Consider the following 22,586-nt stretch of genomic DNA (forward strand, 5'->3'; position numbering starts at 1 on the left):
CGTTACCTGTCAAGTTAATGATTTATTTTTACAATGCCAAAAGAGAACACTGAAATTGAATATTTTTCTTTGGACAAATATTAGAGGTTCTAAAGTTTAATAAATCAGACACTGATGGCATGTTTTTAAGTTTGTTTTTTTTAAACCCCTAAATTCTTTGCACTGATAAAGGGGTACTTGGCTGATAAGATATTTCACAGGGGGTACATCACTGAACAGAGGTTCAGAAACACTGTTCTAGAGTTTATGAGAGCACCAAACTTTTTATTTATTTTTTTAGGCAGGGGTGGTCCCCATTGCAATCATTATTTTGTGACCTCCCACTTTACAGTAAATGACATTATCTGGCCTGTATTTGACTGTAGGTCTCAGATTTCTTTAGTTCTCCGAGGTGATCAAGCAGTAGACAGAAGAGGCAGAATGCATAGAATAGTAAATTGTTTTAATCCGTTTTTTTTTTCTTTTTTCTTTTTCTTTGACCATGCCACCGAACACTGACGCGTACAGAGTTGTGCCTGAATCCACACTGAGAGAACACTTTCACACACGGGTGTTTAAAAGCGGCAATGAGGAGGGATTTTACTGCACACATGGCAAGAAGAACAACCCTGATTGGACACCAGCTCGAACTTTGACCTGGCCCTGAGGTAGACAGACATCGACATATCTAAAACGATGCGAATCACAGCCTTCTAGGACACACCAAATAAAAGGACAACTGCATTATCACAAGATACAAAGATTTAAAAAAAAAAAAAGAACAAAAGTGCTCTATTTCTTTTGGTCCACTGACTAAACTGGTTATAGTGCATGTTCATGTATAGAATAGATACAGTGAATGTGTGTCATGGCATCAAGTTGCCAGGATGTGCTATACACTGCGTTTTTTTTTTTTTTTTCTTTTTTTCCTCATCGCCCTTGCCGGCAACTTGCGTCAGCGTCACAATCACAGTACGGTGCTTCCAGTTGCAACCTTCCGAGACCTAGATCTCATTTCGGATTTTGGGGAGCGGGAAACCAAAAAAAAAAAAAAAAAACCAACAGCACAGACCCACGTACTCAAGCATGTCATTACTTAGAAAAAGAGGCACAAGGGAGAGGGACGTTTTTTTTTTTTTCCTTTTTTTTTCTCTCAGGGGCGTATAAAACGCACACGTTAAAGATGCTTCTTAAATGATACCAAATGTAAACAAGACAGCAAATTACTGTGATACAAAAATACAACATGTTTAACTCTATAAGGCCTGTGTTAGGCTCACACAGGGAAACAACAACGCAGGACGACCTGTACGTGACACAGAACACCACAACGGACATCAACTGTCAAGTGTCTGATTTTTCTTTTAAAAATAATTTAAAAAAAACTGCTTTTCATGTTCTATTTTTATCAGTTCTGTGACTTATAAGACATCTAATTATAGACGATTAAAAAAAAACACATCAAAGCCATGTTCAGGCTCTTTACATTTTTTTTCTTTACAGTTTGACCATTGAAATCGTGACGGGTAAGGGTTAGGAAATAAAAAAAAAAAAAAACCCACAGACAGATCAACACTTTTGCCAACAAACGGCGAAAATGGCGGACAAATAGAGCTGTCTACCTGAAACCATCAGCACATATTTGGTAACGAACAACATATAAATAGCAAAAAATAAAGTACGCTGAATGAAATAGAAGCCTGCTACCTCGGAGTCCATGACGCCGTCCGCCACAAAACGAGACGATTGAAGAGCTCACGTGTCGTGAGGCCAAAAAAACCTGACATCCATTCAAGTGAAACAAGCACAGGAACTTAAAAAAAAAAAAAAAAAAGTAGCGGGAGAGAGCTGAAAATGGCGCGGCCAACCAAGCCTTCGTGAAATTGTTTTATTTTTTTTAATACCCAAGGATTTTTACAGCACAATCAACTCACGTCAAAAGCCCAGACACGCTTAATATCAAAATGAGGGACGCGCAGCAATTATTATTTGATCTACCTTAGTAGAGGTGTCTTTTTAATATTGCAACAACTAAAAACCAGCCAGTATTTTTTACCATCAATGTTTTTTTTTTGGTTATTTGGATGCCAAAGCTAAAGGAAATTGGACATCAAATATCATTTGATGTCCACGCTTGGGAGAAGGGATGCTCAATACCAGTGCAAGTACTCAACTCTTGAATAGATAGCAATACCAAGTACCGATACGACTAGATAAATCAATTTTTCCCAACAGAAAAACTCAATGGCAATTTTAAATTTTTTCACTTTGTAAATTCTACTTTGGGATCGTAAAACTGTTGCAAAAGAGTAGACATTACGATTATTGGCTTCCATCGCAAGTACCGATACCTTTAAATAAGGTCAGGCATCAGCCCAATATCGATACTTGGTATCGGTACTCGTCCATCCCTGCGAGCGAGAAACTGATCATTGCCGGGCCAAGTATGCTTGTTTACAAAATCGGAAGGCCAATAAGATAACAATTTATAACTGGGACGACGACAGGAAACGTTTAACTTTTCAACGAAACTTATAAGATACCAACCGGGGAAGAGAGAGAGACAAATGTGGCAATGCAAGGGCACATTGTAAATCTGTTACCGAGCATTTCTTTTTGAAATAAATTGGAATTTCAAGTGTAAACCCCGGTCAACTTCCAGGCGCCGGTAATCCGAGTCCCACCATGGCTCTCCGTGAGACTACAGCCAAAGGATGGAAATGGGAAGGGATAACAGTACAGCTACTGTATAGTTTAATAATTTACAATTTAAGTAAATGTGTACTGCAGTAATGTTTGTCTAAATATGTAAAGCATAAATACTTTGCAAATTTAAAAAATTCAGGTACCCGCATACGCATGCCTGAAAAATCTGGAGTGGGGGGGGTGTGATGTCACTTTGCGGTTTTTCACTTTTTGCAGTGGGTTTTCGGTCCCCATTTACAGCAAAATTACTACTTACTAATTACTACTAGGGATTACTATTGAGTAATTTGATGTCTGGCCGTTAAAAGTAGAGAATAAGTTATTGGCACTGCCAGCCCAGTAAAAATGGACCTTAAGAGTTGGGTGGTATTTATTTATTCAATTAATTTTGACCGCAATGTTTTCCATTTTACTTCAAATATCGTTTATTGGCCTACTTGACTCCTAATAATCAGTATGTCCCGTACCTGAAATAACTTATCACTAGTGTACACTTGTTCATTTGGATGGAAAAAATTGTCAGTCACAGCATTTTGGAAAGGGAAAAAAAAAATGGGAGAAAGAAATGGCCAAATTTTTGACCAGTAGACACATTCCACTCTTAATGATCATCACAATTCTCTGACTGCGTCTTCAGACCGTGACTTGAATTCTTGAAAAACGTCCTTGTCGAGAAACATAGACTCCCATTTTTTTTATTTTTTTTTATTTTACAAGATTGTTATGGTGTAAACGTGTCCTCAGTCACCACTTTTGCGTGGAATTCCGTGAGGTATGGTTAAGGAAACGAAATCCTCTCACAAAGACTCTTTGGGTCTCATTTGAAGCTGTCCACTTTCTGCGTCTTTGTCCGCGCCTTTGAACTTTTTCACAGTTTAACACGTTTTGTTGAGAATAGTTTGAAAGACGAGGCGCGGTCTCTGAACGCTTTTTTATCGTTAAATGGCACAAATCATGTCATAAAGTACGTTATCGTGCACGTTCTCCCAGAATGATAACTTTCCGCTATGCATTTTTAAACGTTTAACCTGGCAAGAGTCACAAGTATTGACTCAGTGAGGTTTTTTTCCCACCCACTACTCCCCCCCCCCCCCGGTCCAAGACCTGCTCAGACATAACAGACGTACAGATAAGTCTTTTCTATCCTCCAGTCGGCCGGCACCTCCTCGGGTTTGTGGCCCTTCATGTGCTTCTGCATGGCGGCCAGGCTGGGGCAGAAGTCCTGGCAGATGGTGCACTGGTACGGGGATGCGCCGTTGTGGGTGCGCAGGTGCTTGATCATAGCCGAGTAGTCTCTGGAACGTTGGTGACACAGCTTACACTCAAATGGCTTCTCACCTGAAAAAACAAAACAAAACTGTTAGCTATGGTAATATTAGTTTTTTGCAGAGGATAAAGAATCTATGCATCTATATCTCTAACTGTATTGTTATCTATCGCGTATATCTATCGATCTAAACGCTTCTGAAACCCAGCTTCTTAATAGAAAATTAAGACTCTGCCTAAAGAGGGTATAATAAATAATACATGCCAATACAATATTTATAATTGTTGAGAAATGTCGCAGTCTTGTTGTTTGGATTATTTTCACGTTTTAAGATTTGGAAAGTTGGTTTGTTGGATTGCTGTTGAGGGAAAAATGTAAGGATATGTTAGGAATGTTTTTTGAAGACCTTTGTGCTGGATCGTGATTACGCCAAATGTTGATTGATTTAAAATTTGAAAAACCTTGGAAGGATCCATTACTTTGAGACAGATACCAGTATCAGGCTTAGTACAGTGGAGCCCCACCATATGAAATTAATCCGGATTTGGGGTCGTATGGCATGCAAAAGAAACCTAGCTAATGCGAATAAAATCCCAGGTAAAAACATCAAAATTGTATTAACATATTATAAATTGGTAACAAAATAGTATAGTAAGTGCTACTTTTAGATAATATACATGTCTTTAGCATACATAATATACAGGTCTTTAGCATATCGGTTATCCTATTGACACCGTGATGCCGACCAATGGCAGACCAGCATCTTAGTGACACATTGCAGCACAGGCGAAAAACGCCTGAAGAGGGAGGCAAAAAGAACAAACAGCCAACCCCACATGTCATATGACAGTTGATACTGTAACGCGGGAAAAATGCCGTAAGAGGGGATGAAAAAAAACTTAGTATTCCACTTCGTAATGTGAAAAAAATGTAAGCCAGGGACGCCGTAACCCAGGTGTCCACTGTAGTCCTAAGGCCTCTGGAACCTTTGATATATAGAATTACTTCTCCTCCTGAGACACAGCCTATTCATTTGCGTCCTCTCTAACGAACGTTTGCCTTTTGTCTGTATATTTCGACGTATTCAACTGAGTCCTCGTGTGCTCACTAGAAGACATCTTGATCTTTCCGACGGTGACTCATGCGTTCGGGTGGGATGCAATGAATTTGTCTGTCTTGCTGACACCAAATGGACACAACAGTAGACACAAATGAAGAAGCTGGGTCTCAAGATGATACAACACAGTGACAGAACCTTCCTTTCTGATACTTAAGATGATTAGTATCGGTAGCCCCTCTGAGTACCCGATACCCCCTCGCGGCTCTCACCTGTGTGCACGCGGTAGTGCGTCTCGAGCTGGTGTTTGAGGCTGAAGCGCTTCCCGCAGCTGTTGCATTCGTAAGGCTTCTCTCCCGTGTGGATGCGTTTGTGGCCCCTCAGGGTACCGTCGTCCCGGAAGCAGCTCCCGCAGAACTCGCACTCGAACGGGTGATCGCCTGAAAATCGAAACGCACGCACACCCACGAGTAAGTCGTGTCGTGTCAACACAATAGCCCGGCCGCCGACGCGGCACATTATCTCGCGAGGCTAGCTTTATCCTTGGCACGACACGCCGGCTCGCGTATGTCCGCATAGTCGGACCGGACACATGTGCCGTGGTACGTCGCCAACGTTGCGATCCGAGGGCACTCCTCTCGGCTAACGGCTAATAAAGGCCCGGCGGCCGCGCGCTGCTCTCGCCTCTGTACTGTAGTTAATCTATTTCTCTCCTCGGCTGATGATTTGACTCATCTCCAATGACCTATGTGGCTCATTATCTCAGTGACCACAGCAACAAGCAAGGCCCAGGATACATGGCCGTCCTCATTACAGGCCAATTCTCCCCCAATATATCCCCCCCCTCCCCTCCCCGCACGCTGACATTTACAAAATGTTACTTCCAAGCAGAATGGCATACAAACAAGATACGCTGTCACGGCCAAAACTCCCCTCACTTCTGTCTCTTCACATCAATTATGTATTTGCGCCGTCTAGACATCAAGCCGTCCTGACAGCTGAGAGTGTTATTTAAGGTAAGAGAAGAAAGGGGGACATCTCCTCGGCAAATATCGCCCGGGTTTCTCGCGGCGCTCAAACTGGCCCTGGCTAGAACACACAAGACAAGTCATTTCCATTTGCTTTTCCTTCAATATTTATTTGGGTTCCCTCTATCGCCCGGCGTCAAGCGCACTGGAACTGACAGCCGTGAATTTGCACAAGCGCCCGACGGCTGTCTAAGAACCCAAAAATATAAACACGATGAAATTGCCCAAAATAAGCACCGGCCGGAACGGTACAGTGCTGTCACAGCAGAGGTGAGTCATCTGATGCAGAAGCGGGCCGGGAGATGATGCGTGCTAATCAATTAACGGAAGAAATGGAGTCACGTACAAAGAAGAAATGCAACACATTCCTCCTTGACAAAAGTCGTTTTTGAGAGGAGGCGTATTTAGAGTTAATTGGACTTCAATGTCAGCGGTAACATTTGAAGTTCACGCAACACTTTATGGGCAAGAATACGCCTCAAAAAAATCCAACTGAATTTCAAGTTCAACCCCTTATTAGGCTTTTTGTGTTTCTTTGCGGAGCCTCCATACAAGTAAAAAAATGTAATGAAAACATCTTTTTTTTTTTTTCTTAACTACGCCAACAAAATGCATTAAGTTGTATAAAATTATATAATATAAAAAAATCTATGCGGTTTTCTAATAAATGGGGTACAAAATGACCCATGAGTGTCCGGTTTGAATATGAAACAATGACGTCTAAGTATAAAGGTTAAACTTTACGCCAATCTGATCAACCTTGACAGCTAAAAACCGAGACCAAAATCAAATCCGATTTGATGGGGTCCACACACATTGTATGACTGTTTGGAGGAGTGTTATTAAATCTTTTATTGGCACTGGTGTGATAAACGTGGCAAAACGGCTTTATTGTATAAAATATTGTACAAATATTTATGTCAATACTCTACAAATAATACACAAGTATTTGCAGTAAACAAGTTTCAAAATTAGACATACTGCCACCTTGTAATTAAATTAGTTATGTTTTGATATGCACCATAAATTTCAGACTACAAGACGCAACCATTTTTTCATGATTTGAGCCCTGCGGCTTATAGTCCAGTGCGCCCTATCTGCAGTTTTATTTTATTAGTCACCAGGGGACAATCCACTGGTAACGCTGTGAAAAGATAAAGTCTTCTGTCTGTGTTATGTTGCTAAACATGCAGGCATGTTCGGTATGTTGTAGATGAGATGTTGCTGTAAGCGGGCAGTTAATGGTTTTAACTGAAAAACAAACAAACAAAAAAAAACTTCCATACTCTCAAACGGCTTATTGCTGCTGTGGCTTATACACCAGTGTGGCTTGTAGTCTAAAATATACTAATATACTAATATATATATATATATATATATATATATATATGCATGTGGAGTATAATTCTCCACTTTTCAGAGTCATGGAGTAAAACATGTTAGTTATCAGAGGCTTTGGTCCCCCACTTCCTGCCCAGGCATCAGCTGAGGTGCCAGGGAGGAGGCGGCATTGTGAGTTCTCACCCGAGTGCGAGCGCAAGTGTCTTTTGAGGGTGGTGTGGCTGGGGAAGGGGCGCTCGCAGTGGCTGCAGATGTAGCTGTGCATGCCGGCGTGGACCTCCATGTGCTGCTGCAGGGCCTTCTGGGTCTGGAAGCGCTTTGCGCACAGCAGACAGAACACCGCCATGTCAGTCCCTGGAGAAAGCACAAAAGGAGAGACGGAGGCGCGCGGTTATTTCAGTACGGCGCGCAGACACGGGGCCTTAAGTGGGGAAACTGGGTCACTTCAACTTTGCGCGAGTCCTCGGAGGGAAAAGCTTCTTTCAAAGAGCAAGTGTCTCTACCTAAACCAACTCCCCTAAAAGCCCGCAGGCGCTTTCAGCTGTGAGCCTTTTATACGTTCTATTTCCAACCATGAAAGTCATTGTTTTCCTGAAGAATTTCCCACCCAAGCTCACGCATGCCAATCACACAATCAATGGCTCCTTCCTGCTACGTTAGATGTGTAATTATTCTCTTCATTCCCCATCAGGAGTCAGCCGCAGCCTGTGAAGTCCTCGGCGCTGAAAGAGCGGCTGATAGTGGCTCCGCCCTAAATGATGCCTACACCCTGCGCCCTGCGCAGAATGTTAAGTAGTGATATCAAGCCATTAAAGGCAGGACTGCAGAAAAAAGAAAAAAAAAAAAAACACAATCCAGTTTAATCCTGTGTGTGACCTGGCATCTCTTTGGGGCCGCTTTCCTGTTGCGCCGAGTGTGGCGACGAATACAGATGGGGAGCCGGCGGCGGGCTCGTTTAAGTCAAAACGGCTAGGAGATGCGCATCCTTTGGCTCGTCATACACTGCGCCGCCACTCCAAATCCACTCGCGCCAGAGCGAAAATCATACGTGCGGTAATACCGAGGAGCCGGCTAATCTGCGGCTTTACCGACCAAAAACGCGCCTCCGGAGACGCTCGGGCATTCGTCGGAGATTATGAGGGTCCTTATTTGTCTTGTCTGCTCAGGTTTCAGATCCCCTCGCCACGCTCGCAGCGCCCATCGCTCCTGACTGAGATTCAATCAGACATCTCCAGCCGAGGATCATTAGTAAACACGGGACTGTGCCAGCACTTCATTGGAATTCAAGTGGGGTTGCTGTGTCACATTTAAAATGCAGTCTGATGAGGTCCACTAAATCAAATCATTTGTTACTGTTATTGAAGTGCCTTGAGGCAACTGGCAATTAAATTGGAATTAACGCGGGGGGAAAGGGATGCGGGGCGCTCATACTAAAGAGGCGAAGAGTGTCAGCCGCCCGCTTTTTGGGTTCAATCAAGTTAACGGACAAGAGACAAAAGAAACAAATCAAAGCAGAAAACGTTCAGCGGCCATCGTTTTCGTAATCTTGCGCAAACAAACGCGCCTCTTTCCGGGACCTTTCGCAAACGATTGTGAAGAAGACGGATGACTTCTCATCCGTGTGTTTTTTTTCCTGCATGGAAATGCCCCGTAAAAACGACCGGCGGACGCTCCGTAATCATTAACGCCAAGAGGACGGGATGAAAGACATTCCCCGCTCTTAACAATCCGGGGGGGAGGCCGGCCACTGGATTGAGCTGCACCTGTTACGGGCTTTGGGGTTGCTGGCTGCACAAAGAGCACACAATGAGGTCCGGGCCCTCATTGACCCAGCCCATTAGTCATAGGCCCCGCATGCGCCTCCCACCCCCGTCGCCCCCCCACCCCCCTCACCCACCGTCTTTATGCGCTCGCCTAATGACCGGGGCCCTTTCTCACCCGCGTATCACAATATTTGAGTTGAAAGGCAACACGCCCGCCGCTCTCGATATACCACACACCTTAAACGCTGACCGTACGGGAAATCCTTTCACCGTTTAGCCGGATCTACTTGAAACGTTTGGTCAGCTCAGGTCTTCTTGCTCGATGCTTGTGTTTACCAGCAGGGGGCCTGCTTTCTTTTCCTATGTGTGGTCAGCCTGGACCAGTTGAATAACTCATAATCCACATATTTAAATATTTCAAAGCCACTTTAATTATCAGCTGTGTGCATGTTTCACTGAAAGCGCTTTCTTTGGTGCCATCTGCTCAGAGATTTTTTTTTTGTGCCCCCCAACCCCCCCCCCCCCCCCCCCCAAAAAAAAAATATGCACATGTACGTTTCTCAGTGCGCATGTAAAAGATCCACTATCCTAACACGGTGCCTCTTCAACTGGTGTACGCAAAGTCACTTAAGATTTCGACATGGTTTCAAGACGTATCAACAAATATATTTGGATGCTGTGCCAAGAACAGTACATTTTCAACTTAAGACAAAATTAATTGAAACATGAAGCAATTTATTATTAAATTGTGTTGTAGTGACTTTGTTTTGTAATGAGTATTCTACGGACGCATTTTGTCATTATTGATACCATTTTCGGGCGAGGCGTTTCGCTATTTCGCTGCAGGCACATCATCGTTGAGAACCACTGTCCTGAAACCCTACAACAAATAATTTGCAAAATATTCACATTCTGTGAGTTACTTTACTTTTTTACCCAGTGCATGGACTTTCATCAGAATTACCAATAGCACAGCAAATAACCGCTGAACCACATTTGTTGTAAGAAGTAATTTTGTGCATTTTTTAAATTAATGGTATTGTACATTGCAATTTAGTAATTATAAAAACACTCTGTCCCGCATTTCATTCCTAGGTCTTCTAACGTGTTGGTCCAGGGCAGTATAAAAAAGTATACACTTTTTAAAAAAAAAAGTACTTTACATTTTTCCAGTCAGCTTTAGCTAATAAGTGCAGAAAATAAGCCCTAAAGTTGACTGTCACTGCCCCCTGCGTTCTCACCCTTAACCAGACAATGGACTCAGGATTTGGGTTTTAAGGCCCAGTGTGACCCCGTGACCCACGGCGCTCAATAGGGTCAATAGCATATAAGCAACGGCATTCCTTTAAGGCCGCGCTACACTGACCATTGTGTCTTCAGGAATGGCAGGAATGATTTACTCAGGAGCTTCGTCGCGGCCAGAAAGCGGGCACTTTGACGCCGCGCAAAGTAGGTTAATAATTCAGAACGGGCCGAGGCGGGGATGCTATTTGGGCGCATCCGCCGACGTGCGCTCACGTGAGCAAACACAGGCCGTCTCGCCACGTTTGCCTCCCGGAGCGGGCTCGGGCTCTCACGCTGCCAAAAAGAGACAAAAGCACGTGTCCAGGCAACCAGATAGGATCACGCTGCGTGTTGGGGTGAAGTGTTGGAGCTAATCCCTTCATTCACAAATAAGCGCAGCCTGTTGCTTTTCACACCGCAAACAAAAGTTTTCCCACCCCGAGGATCTGGGAGTAAACCCTGCCGCAAATTGAACAAGAGATTGTATTCATTGACAGCCTGGACGCTGTATTTTGATTCATTTTTTTGTCCTCGTCACAAGGTTCGATTTTTGCCTTGATTCATTTTTAATGAAGCACAAAAGAGCAGAGAAATTTTTCATCCCGTAGTTCAATCGTTGGAGGACGATCCAGTAGATCAGTGCGCATTTTGCGCGTTTTTTATTGTTTTTTTAATCACAGTAACTCCAAATTATTTTTGATTATTTGAATTATTTTGATTGGGTGTAGTGATGGGTAAATGGAGCCTCATTAACCACTTTTGATATTGTTTGTTCCTGTAGATCAGTGCTTCTCAAATAGTGGGGCGGGCCCCCCTGGGGGGGCGCGAGGTGATCCCAGGGGGGAGCGTGTATGATCCCAGGAAAAGGGCTTTGTTTTTGTCATGTGGAATGTAATTGCAATAAAGTAATCATTTTTCATCCTTTTAGTTTTTACTCACTTTGGTGCACTTCTTTTTGTTCCCTTTTAGACTAAGCTATAACCTGCGTAAACGCGATAAAAATAATCAGGCACTCCTTTTAGAAAGCAAATATTCCAAGGACCCCCATTGCAAATTTGCACCGAAACAAACAAACAAAATAAAAAAGATCCAAGCGAAGCATAAGTGCGTGCCCTTTTTATTCACCAGCAGTTTCAATTAGACAACAAGTATATTTGTTACTTTTCAGCTTTACTGAAATTTAGAAAATAAAAATTGCAAACAGTCAATTTTTCCCAAACAGATTGCTGCCAATTATTTAATCAAAAACAGCATTATAAAATAAAACACCGCTTTAGGCTTCATCGCCTCATCGCCTCAAAAGGCATTTTGACAAATTTAAAAATTATTCTTAAAAATATATTAAACTGGTTGAATTGATTGCTTTAATTAAGACTCATGAATACTTTCATAATTTAATATAAATAAAATGATTTTTTTTTCTTAATATCCACTGCTCTAGATGGCACTCTTGATTTAAAGATTCAGTAAAAATGTAATGCACTTTTTTTATTTTATTTTTTGCAGGATCCAGTACTGTATAAACCCGGGTAAAGCGCTAAGCAACTAATCCATGTCTGCCATCTAGTGGTGAATGATGATATTACAACTTAAAGCTACAGTTCGCGCAAATTCAAAATTCGGAATGTCACCCATCTCCAATATTTTTTTTTCTGTACTATTCCACCCTGTATTCAGTATTGAATGTTTGTGTGAGTGAGTGTTTTCTAGAGAGAGCGAGAAGGAGAGAGAAACATGTCTGAAATTTGGCCGTTGTTTCTTCGTTACTCCACATTCCTCTCACATACCAAGCATGTTAGCTTCATGGAAAAAATGTATATGGTACATAGGCGTGGAAGTGTCAATGACTTTTTTATGTATGCGCCCAGTAATTGATTGGCAATTGGCCCAGGTTTCAGACGGCCTTATTTGAATCAGGCTCCAGTTCACCCATGACCCAAATGACGGCAAACAGTGCAGAAAACAAACTGTTCCTTTTTGCTGCGCACTTTTTTTTTTCAATAATTGCATTATGCGCAACTCGCTAGGTTCAAATTTCCATCCTGACAAACATCTCAGTTCCTTCCCAGGGGAAACGAATTCAAGTTTACAATATTACATCATGCGCACCGGTTAGTGTCGTCACATAGCAGGGAGCGGCTGTGTTCCCGGGCTGCGCTCCGCGAGGTGAAATCTCTCGGCTCAGCTGAGGCTACGCACCTCGCATGACCCCGTGAGCGCTCGAGTCACTGTACTGTATGTGCTCATGCATACAACCGAGGAGGCCGCGCCACACACACGCACACGCCGTACCTTAAACAACCCCGGGCTCTCATCAGTCGACTGCTAATCTAGCCGACGTACGAGCAACAGACTCAATAATTAATGCAACAAGAGCCTCGTTGCTCCCGTTTTACCCGTTCGCCGGAGCGGTTCACTCAGGTCACCGCTCGCCCACCGCCGCCGCCGCCGCCGCCGCAGCGCTTCCTGGAATGTTTACGCTACTCTCTCCATCTAAATAATTTTCACGTAATAGAAATCGAACGGGCCGCGGGGCGCTTTGTGTATCATCGCAGAGCAAATACGTTCGGGGCCGAAGAGAGCGCCGTTGAGGCCGCCGGACGGCGCGGATGAATTACAAGTGGTTACCGAGGGGAAGCGGCGGCGTGCAACCGAAAGGTCTCGCGCCTTACAAAGCGCCGGCTGTATATTGAATGAAGCTTCAGTGATGTTTAATTACGAGGGCCGGGGCGGAAGCGAATGTCTGTAACGCGTGGACACGGCGCCGCTGCTGTGAGTACACAAAGCCAGCGCTTACGTCGCCATAGGTGACAACACGGCTGCCCGGCGGCGCTTTCAAGTCCGTTTCGCCACAGATTATGATACGATCGCAAAAATCAAGACGGCCCCGGAGCCTTTTTATTTTTTCTCTTTCTTTCACCAGCCCAGACAGAACAAACGCCTTTGTTGTGCGAGCGATTCGGAGACGGATCCATTCTTTTATTTTGGGCTCTGACAAGTAGGTCAGGAGACTATGACAGTGCTGTGTTGAGGAGTAAACAGCAGCACATGATGTTGTTTTCCCACCTCGCAATGCTGGCGCGCCAGCAGAAATCCTTCCCGCCCTTTAGGAAGTCCTCATGTAGCCCTCCGCTGCCCCTGTCGCCTGTTCCTTTCCCACACTACCCCCGCTTTGATCGCAGCAACCCTCGGCCGTTCACCTCTGACATATCAAAACGCCACGAGACCTGTAAAAACCCGTAGTCTACCCGCAGTCCTCCTGAGTCATATTATTCCCAATCAGGAGTGTAGGGAGCAGCTGCTCATCTCTGACAAGTGTGAATCGATGGAGACCAAACTCGTTGGGGCCGCGCGGCTCCGTTTTTCACCCGTGATATTTAGCCTCACCTATGTCAAAACAGAAACGAAAAACAATCTGATCACGCGTCACGAAAGGCCGAGGTGATCTCGTGGCAAAATGAGAGACTAATGCCCCGCTGTACTTTGCTCTTGATACGCCGCCAAGCTTGAAACCGAGCTCTGGATGTTTACAAGTCGGGGGGTGACGAGGGGGGAAACTTCTGGGCACGGACGACACCCCTGGTTGGCATTAACTATTCATACTGTGTGTGCCACCTGGAGTTACAGTTACATGCCAGCACGCCCGAGAGGGCGATCGGCTTTCTCTGACAGTGGCAAGGAAATATAAGGACTCGGACACATGTAGGGACAATCTGAGAGGACGCTTGTTTTGTCGAAGGATGAGGATTCGTGCGACTTTGCACACAAATAATCACGTCAAATTGAGGCGTTTTAAGTTCAGGTTGGTCCCAGGTTTAGACCCCGTTTAAGGTAAACGATCAATAAATGTAACCTTTGAGAGTTGAAATGTTCAAATATGCATTCCTACAACGCAATGTCCCAAATATAAGACGCACCTGTGTATAAGACGCACCCTCAATTTTGGGGTCAAATTCTGGTATTTTTTGTGTTACCATGTATAAGATGCAGCAATGTAAAAACTCTGGCAAAGTAGAATAAATAGCATCTTCCTAAACTTGTTATATATTTGTAAGTTATATATTTGTTGCACGTAAAGTGTTTCTGATTTCCCACATTGTGAGTGGTCAGTGAACAAACAGGTGGCTTTTGTTGTGTAATTCATAGTCCACAAAGACAGCATAGAGCATAATTTTTGTAAAGACAATTTCAAAGTTGATTTCCCCAGGGAAGTAAATAATACAAACAGAACAGAATAAATCTCATCTTAATGCCTCTTTGTGAACACTGATGGATTCATACGTTGGTTCGGTTTGCTTGCTTCTTTTCATGAAAATAATGTGGTATATATATATATATATATATATATATATATATATATATATATATATATATAAACCATCTTATATGCAAGCAAGTGTTTCCGGCTTCCAGTGTTGTCTTATCTGTGGATTTTGGGTCAAAATGGCTGCTTGAAAGTTAAAGGTCGCTGACCCCTGAGCAAGGCTAAAAAAGGCAATGTACGTCTGTACAGAATGTACATGAAGATTAAAAAAAAAGAGTGGAATCACTTGGAAGGTGAACATTGTACCTCTTTAGAGACAAAAAAAAACAAAACAATACAGTAGTATGAACGTAGGCCTTATCTAACCATGCAGAGCATCTTCAAAATGACAATCTACTTGAAACGTAATCAACAACTCCTGCAAGTTGGACAAATCAAAAATACATTTTCAAAATCAATGGTTTGACTCGTAAGGCCATCCTTAATCGCACCCGATGGCGAATAGTGTTGATGCTAGCGCTAACACAAGCATCATCCCAAACCATCAAAGTAGATGATCCCGGGTTCTATTTTTTGATCTCATTACTAGCCAGCGGACCACGGAAATGACTGAAGCTTTTATTTCTAGGCTACGATTACGACACGCCGTTGCCTTAACGGAAACAAACAACGTTCAGCTGCCTCCGCGCGTTTCACATGATGTTTTGATGGGTATCAGGTTAGCTAGCACGCTAATAGCAAGTTACGTCACCCGGATTTGCTAGCTTCACAGATTCACAAAATGGCAAACAAGGAAGGAATAAGACAGCAGAAAGAAATTCAATTGTTCCCCCTTGTTGAGTTGATGTGCCTCCAAGGCTATTTGGCTTCAGATGGCGCTTTAGCGTGACTTTTAATTGCGGTGGATGCTGCATTTAGAAGCCTTTTTGGGGAAACACTTGATTCCCTCAAGAAATAACTCATAAAATGAGAATGAACCTTAGCTTTAGGCTGTTCTGAAGCCAGAGTAGCATCTATGTCATCTTGATTCTACCAAGCGCAGCAGTTCATTTTAGGTCACCACGGTACAGTAAACCTGTCCTCGTGTAAGGTACAAATGACATCATCTCCCGAGCGTTACATCATACCAGCACGGCAGATGCGATTCTTAACGTGGAAGTGACCGATTTTTCTGTTGAACAATCACTGTCAGTGGGATGTCCGGCGTACCGTGGCGTGTTAGCTCGCAGGACGATTTTCCAATTAAAATCTTTGTAAAAATGTATGATGGGAAACCATATGAGGAAATTGTGCTATTTTAGTGTCCAAACAGAATTAGGTTGACCGCGAGTGGCAAAATGGCTGCCGCATGAGTGACAAAGACGGGTGGATTTTTCTGCTCAATTCATATTCCACAAACAGTCAATCATAATACTAATGCAGTTATGTAGAACATATTACTGTGAAGTCAAAAATGGGTTGTTTCCTTAAACAAAAGTTCTAAGAATTTAAAGTGAGCAGCAAGTCTTTTTTCTTTAAAATTTGTTCCGTGCAACTCCACTTGTCTAAACTCATATTTTGATTCATATTGTGTTTGCAGGATAGGAGTTTTTTTTTTTGCATCTCAAGAGACGGCCGTTTTGCCACTTGCTGTCACCTGAAAATGACATCGCCGCTGCTCAGGGATCTCGGCCCAACTCGTCAGATGACCAAACCCAAAAAACAAGTAAGCAATGATTGGCCGTTACTAAGCCCCAAGCAAATGTAATGTCATTATTAGCTGATAGCAAGTAACAAAATGGCCGCCCACTGAGCTGGATATAACCTTCGACAAATGCAAAATTAACTCATTCAAACCCAAAGACGTATTTTTGCGTTTTTGTTTTGTTTTATTCCTTCCCCAAGGGTCTGGATATTCAATCTCATGTAGTTATTTATACGTAATTATTAAGTCATTATTACTTCAGGTAATTAAGTACTAAAAGAGTCTTTTAGAACGTAAAAATTCGTTTTTGGCATTGAATGATTTAATCATGCCACGGTGAGATTAGTCGGGCTCTATTGAACATATTTTTGACTTCTATGATATTATCTGTTGCAAAATATTGCTTTAAACTCATACAAATGCTGAAAATAAATGTTACATGATTCATATGTGATTATACGGAACCTTCACTGATATTTTACCATTTTTCCATGTTTCAACATTGCATTTTGAGATACTTTGAGCAATTATGGTCTCCAAGTCAGAATCTTGGTGTCAAATTATGATATTTTGACAACACTAGTCCCACTTCATATTTTTGCCGAAGATGAATAAATTGTGGATGTTTTTGGCCTGTGATGGTAAGATATCTATGGTTGTAAGAAATGGCGTGCGTGTGTGTGTGTGAGGGGGGTGGGGTGGGGGGTGTACTGTAATGCCAAGTGTTATTTTGTGAAGCTGTGGTTCGTGTGCAAGTGGCACGCAGTGGATGTGGATACTGAGAGATATTAGAGGCGGACATGTGAGAGGGCCGCCCACCTCCCCCTCGATAAATTATGGAGCATCATGACAGGAACAGTTGAAACCAGCCAGCATGACGAGCAAAAAAATCCAGTCGCAAAGTCATGGGGGTAACTCGAGCAAGTGCGTGTGTGTGACTAACCTGTGTGAGTTTGCCGGTGGGCATCCAGAGCCTCTTCCGAGGAGAAGGTGGCTCCACACTGATCACACACCAGAGCCTCAGCAGGGGCTGTGGACATAGTTTCAAAAGACAGCGTTGTGTTTAGCACAATCGGTCACATCTTCATCTTGGGAGGAAGAAGGAGCCTCTGGTTAAGGGACTTTTTTTTTTTTGCTGTACGCTTAGTACTTTTTAGCCCGGAATGGGACAAACAAAAGCATCAGACAGGATGGAACGGCCCTTCTTGCAGACAGAACGAGCCAAGCTGAAGAGTTTTATTTACCGTGGCCCTGTTATCAGCTTATGAACAGCGAGCAGACTGTCTGCCTGAGAGGCCACAGAAGGACTGGGTGTTCTCTCTCTACAGCAGACGCTTACCGCCTGCGGCACGGCCCTTTTATCGCGGAGAAAAACCAACAGGAAAAAAAAAAAAAAACACACTTCAGAGTCAACACCCTAAATCCCATCACGTGCAGTGGAACTACACTTCCCAGTTCACCTGTGTAACAAACAACCCTCGTCTGGTGAAACGAGAACAAAAAAGGCGCGGAGGGTTAGCGTTTGTTGGGCGCGCTCAAAACGCATCGACTGGCGAAAACATTGTAATGCATACATGGCGGAACCTCCAAGTTGAAGTACAATATATACTACTATTTTTGATACATAAAACTTCAATATAAGCAGGGATCATTACCTCTTATAAATATAATGAACAGGCTATATATATATATATATATATATATATATATATATATATATAAAACAAATATTGTCTAAGTATCCCTTTTCCTTTCTCACAATAGCAAAAAAAAGCAAAATAAATCACTTAAATTACTTTTTTTTTAACATCATTTAAATACAGGTTACAAGTTAGTCTAAAACAGAAAAAAGCGCATCACAATGCTGCAAATAAAGTGCCTGAAGGGCCTGAAATGATTTTTTTTTTTTTTTATTGCAAATACACTTGACATGGAAGTACTTAAATCCACTCTCTTCCACTTTTGTTCAACCTCAGTAGATTATTTTTACCTTATGAATTTTAAGGGAGGTTGAGGGGGGATTACTCGATTATTTAAAGAGATAATCAATAGGATATTTGATGAAAAAAAATCAAAGTGACACCCCTCTTCCATTTACCAATGACGTGAGAGAGCCCATTCAAAATGACTGTGTTAATACTGCAATTGTAAACATATTTAGAGGAACAATTTCTCAGAGGCAAAATTTCAACCCTGGCTAAAATTAGAACAACTTTGAATCAACCAATATCACGGAACCAATTGTGTTCCACTTTAGAGGTTCCGCTCTATGCCCGCAGACACACACGCACGCACGCACGCACACAGCTGTTTGGATGTGGGTTGGCTCTCACAGAGATGTAAATCGGTTGCAGATCCATACTGGCCCTGGGCTCATTCACTGATCTATTTTCTGCTCAGCTGGCTTTAAATGAAGTTAAAATGACTCATTAAAACACCCACAAGCTTCGGGAACTCACAACGCCGCAGACCTAAATGTGGTCCTCTTTCAACTCTGTACACACACACACACACACGCACGGTGCCACCATTGCCGAAACAAATCCCCCCCCCCCCCCTCCTAAAAAAAAAAAAAGCTCCAATCTGTTCATCTTTTATAGTTTGCGCGGAGCAAATAGGGTTACACACGAGCGGCGGCTGTAGATGCTAATGTTGTGTGACGCCGTCCAGCGCGCCGTGTTGTGTTCCGATTCGTGTGATAAAGGCAAAAGGCGGGGAGCGGGAAGGGGGGGGGGGGACATAGTGCATTGTCTTGTGCAGTCAAAGGCACGGAGTGTGCTCTCATCCATAAACCATCAAACCGTCTCTAGACGAGGCTGCAATCGTCCTCCATCAAAACACTTTGTCTGGCATACCAAAATAAGAGCCGGCGTCGAGCTGCATACCAAATGAGCCCATTAGAGCGGCGGAGCGCTCGCTCCTTAGCAACCGGCCGGATCTGACACTGCCTCTACCCAAATACGCCGCCACGCACTAAACCAGATCCGCATCCTTTTTTTTTTGTTTTGTTTTGTTTGCGTTTTCATGTCGCGTTACGGGGGCCGCGCAAGTCTCAGGTTAAAGGGGGCCGCGCGGAAATAAAAAAGGGACGACGACTCGGGGAAAAGTTGAAAGATCCCTCGCTCGGCTGTCAGCAGGATGTCAACATGCATGGAAACAATGTCTGCACACAGCTGAGCTTTGTGTTTTAGTTGCATTTTTCCTCTCTGATTACCCCCCTCCCTCCCTTCCTCCTCCCCCCCCTTTTTTTTTCATCCTCAATCCCTCCCTTCTGCTTCTCGCTCTCTATTTTGGATAAAGTAGCTGGGAGAGCAGTCAGGTCTGATTAAGTCTGCATTTGGGTACAGTGTGTTCCTGGACACACATCTGCGAGCGAGCCATCACACACGCTTCGGAACACTGGCAGAACACCCAGGCCTGCCGGCAGCGAGCTGATGATGTCATCACTCCCAAAAAAAAAAAAAAAAAAAAATAGGGGGCAGAGCTGGCGAGAGGCCCAAAAACACGGACGGGACTCTGTTGGGGGGGGAGTGATCCGGGCAGGACGAAGGGGAACAGGTGCAGCTGACTTTGGGATTTTTCATGACTTTTCAAGGTCAGTTAGTTTGAGAGCCGCGACAGCTCGTCGACAACTTATCGATTATCAAGTCATTTTTATCGAGAATCGATTCAAGGTTTCAAGATCTAGATGGGAGTTTTAAATTGTGCAAATACTCGGAATTGCAGGAAACCTTATCTGCTTTCGTAAGCAGACTTAGCTTTGTGCCAAATTAAAATAAAGGTTGTGTAAATATTTACTTTTTTTTGGGGTAGGGGGTAAATTATCAACATTCAAGCCCTTTTTCAGCTTCTGGAACAAACCAGTTACTTATAATTATTATTTTGACTTTTTCTGTACTTTTAATTTGACCAAATGTCCTGTTTTGAAATAAACAGATAGAAATTAAGACTATATAAAATTACGTTGCATCAGCGCTTCTCAATTATGTTTTGCCAACCCCCCCCCTACCCCCCACCCCCAGGAAAGAGAAAACGTTTCGCCCACTTGACATGCTGACTCTAAATAAGTTTATTATTTGTAAAAATTGTATTAGTATACCTAAACCTGCATCCTACAAAAGAAAAAAGCAAATTAACTTTCAACAACTATTAATTTTTACAGTGTTTATACGGGTTACAGCTTAGTCTAAAACAGACAAAAATAATCAAGTGCATCAAAGTGCCTGAAAAAAAATATATGCGCTACTCTTTGCTGGACTGGTGTTTATTTATTTATTATTTTCTAAGGTCGCAAAGTTTTTTTCAGACTGCCACCTGTACTGCTCATCACAAGTTGGAAATTTCTGCTTGGCCAACTGTCGCAACCTTAACCGAAACCTGACAAGATCAAAAGAGTCGGGACTCAAAATGTCGACTCAAAATGTGACCCTCAGTGGAATAGGAGCTTTTAGCAATTAGCTTTAGTACTAGCCTATTCTGTTTTTGTGTTTTCATTCCGAAACACGAGATGATGTCGCCAAATCATTGGTAAATAGGAGAGTAGTAATTGGTGACAAGGAAGTAAATTTCAACCGCAATAAATGGAAGTCATTCGTCCCATTTTTTAAAACGTTTTCCACCAATTAAAATTTTAAAAAATCGTATTAAAATATGCAGGTGGTTCACCGTTCCAACGCCAATGCTAGTTTCATTAGCCTGGCCATGGTGTTTTCCATTATATGTTAGCGTCATGCTAGCAGACCTCAAGTGAAAAGCAAAATGAAAATGACAAAAATGGTAACTTGAAGAACAATTCGTACCTGTGTGACACAGCATGTGCATACGTAGCCGCATGCTATCCTGGAAGTGTTTGCCGCAAAATTCACAGCCGTGGCCCTTCTCGTCGTCATGCAGCCTCCTGTGTGTGTGTGTGTGTGGGGGGGGGGGGGGGGGGGGGGCAGACACACAAAAGAGGGGCATTAGCACAAGTGTTTTGTTTAAGACGCTTTTTCACTCCCTCATCCGCATCCCATACGCCATTATGCTTCTTAACAAGAAAAGCCATATCTTTTTTTTTTTTTTTTTTTTTTCCTTTTTGAAATCCCGAGCCCGGTTGAATGCGACATCATTAGTGTGAGAGGCCCCTCAGAGTTTGCGAATCTCAGAACGAGTGAATGCAGCGAGAATACAGACAATAGGATATCTGGCTAATTTCAGAGCAGACGTACGCGTGCCTCCACCCGCCAGCCCTGCGAGGCACTGGCCGCCCGCACACACACACACACACACACACGTATACATATACGCACATTTCCTCATGCAGCCGCCATGAAAAAGGGAGAAAAGACGAGCCGCCAGCCAGAGCCATCATATCATATCACACACATCTGAGCATGCCAGGCATCTGTGCTCTCATCCTCACATCACCCCGGCCTTCAAAAGGAGGCCATTGTAAAACTAAAATACTCCAAAACAAAAACCACATTTAGAGGCGCGATTAATTTTTACTACCGCTAAAACTGTCCTCTGTAGTCCAAAAGATCGTGAACAGACTAATTGATGTGATATGGCATTAAAAAAAGCAGTTACTTTGGAATGCCTGGCAGTTAAAGGCATCGACAATGATCTGCCTGTTGTTTTTGGGCTCCAAATCCCCCCCCCCCCCCCTTTTTTTTTTTTTTTTACTCCCTCTTCCTGTCAATTCATAATCCAAAAGAACCAGAAACATTCACTTGAATCGAGCTAAAAGTTGAGAAAGGTTAATTTGAAGCGCTAAATTTTCAGCTTGATTTAAAGTTTCCTTACCACTTAATATATAATGGTATAATATTATTATAATAGAGAGAAATGATAAAGATCATTTGTAATTACTACAAAATGAAAATCGGAGAAAATGTGTGCCTCCTTGCCTTCCGGCATTGCAGTCTGAAGCCCAATAAAAACACACTTAATGGGCATAATCATTTATGGATTTTTGAAGGGAAGCTAAACAACATTTTGGAAATGAAAATACCTTGTTTGTGCCAGCATTTTTCAAAAAACTCTCATAATTCACCGAATTAACGGGCCATGGCAAAATCAATCAACAATCGGACCAATATGCCAAGTGTCCAAAAGATCCACATCACGAAATCAAAAAACGGTGGTAAAATAATGTAACATGCCACCTGATAAACTAAGACAAGAAAAAAAGTTTTACGTGAACCCTCATGTGATGACCAATCATGCTTCATG

At 43.0% G+C, this 22,586-nt stretch overlaps 1 protein-coding gene across 1 annotated transcript in view; it reads right to left on the reverse strand.

Annotated features, from left to right (window-relative positions):
* Positions 1 to 421: 421 nt before the first annotated feature.
* The window catches only part of zbtb16b (zinc finger and BTB domain containing 16b), a 28,188-nt gene continuing 6,023 nt past the window's right edge, over positions 422 to 22,586 (reverse strand). The window contains exons 3-7 of the mRNA XM_088426838.1: positions 21,173 to 21,270; positions 17,317 to 17,403; positions 7,562 to 7,732; positions 5,282 to 5,449; positions 422 to 4,023 (exon numbers count right to left, since the gene is read on the reverse strand). Coding sequence (XP_088282964.1) covers positions 3,794 to 4,023; positions 5,282 to 5,449; positions 7,562 to 7,732; positions 17,317 to 17,403; positions 21,173 to 21,270 — 754 coding nt within the window. The 3' untranslated portion in view covers positions 422 to 3,793. The remainder of the gene's footprint in view (positions 4,024 to 5,281; positions 5,450 to 7,561; positions 7,733 to 17,316; positions 17,404 to 21,172; positions 21,271 to 22,586) is intronic.

This window comes from Hippichthys cyanospilos, chromosome 11 (genome assembly GCF_059441005.1).
Source record: "Hippichthys cyanospilos isolate Australia breed blue-spotted pipefish chromosome 11, RoL_Hcya_1.0, whole genome shotgun sequence".
Classification (NCBI taxonomy): Eukaryota; Metazoa; Chordata; class Actinopteri; order Syngnathiformes; family Syngnathidae; genus Hippichthys; species Hippichthys cyanospilos.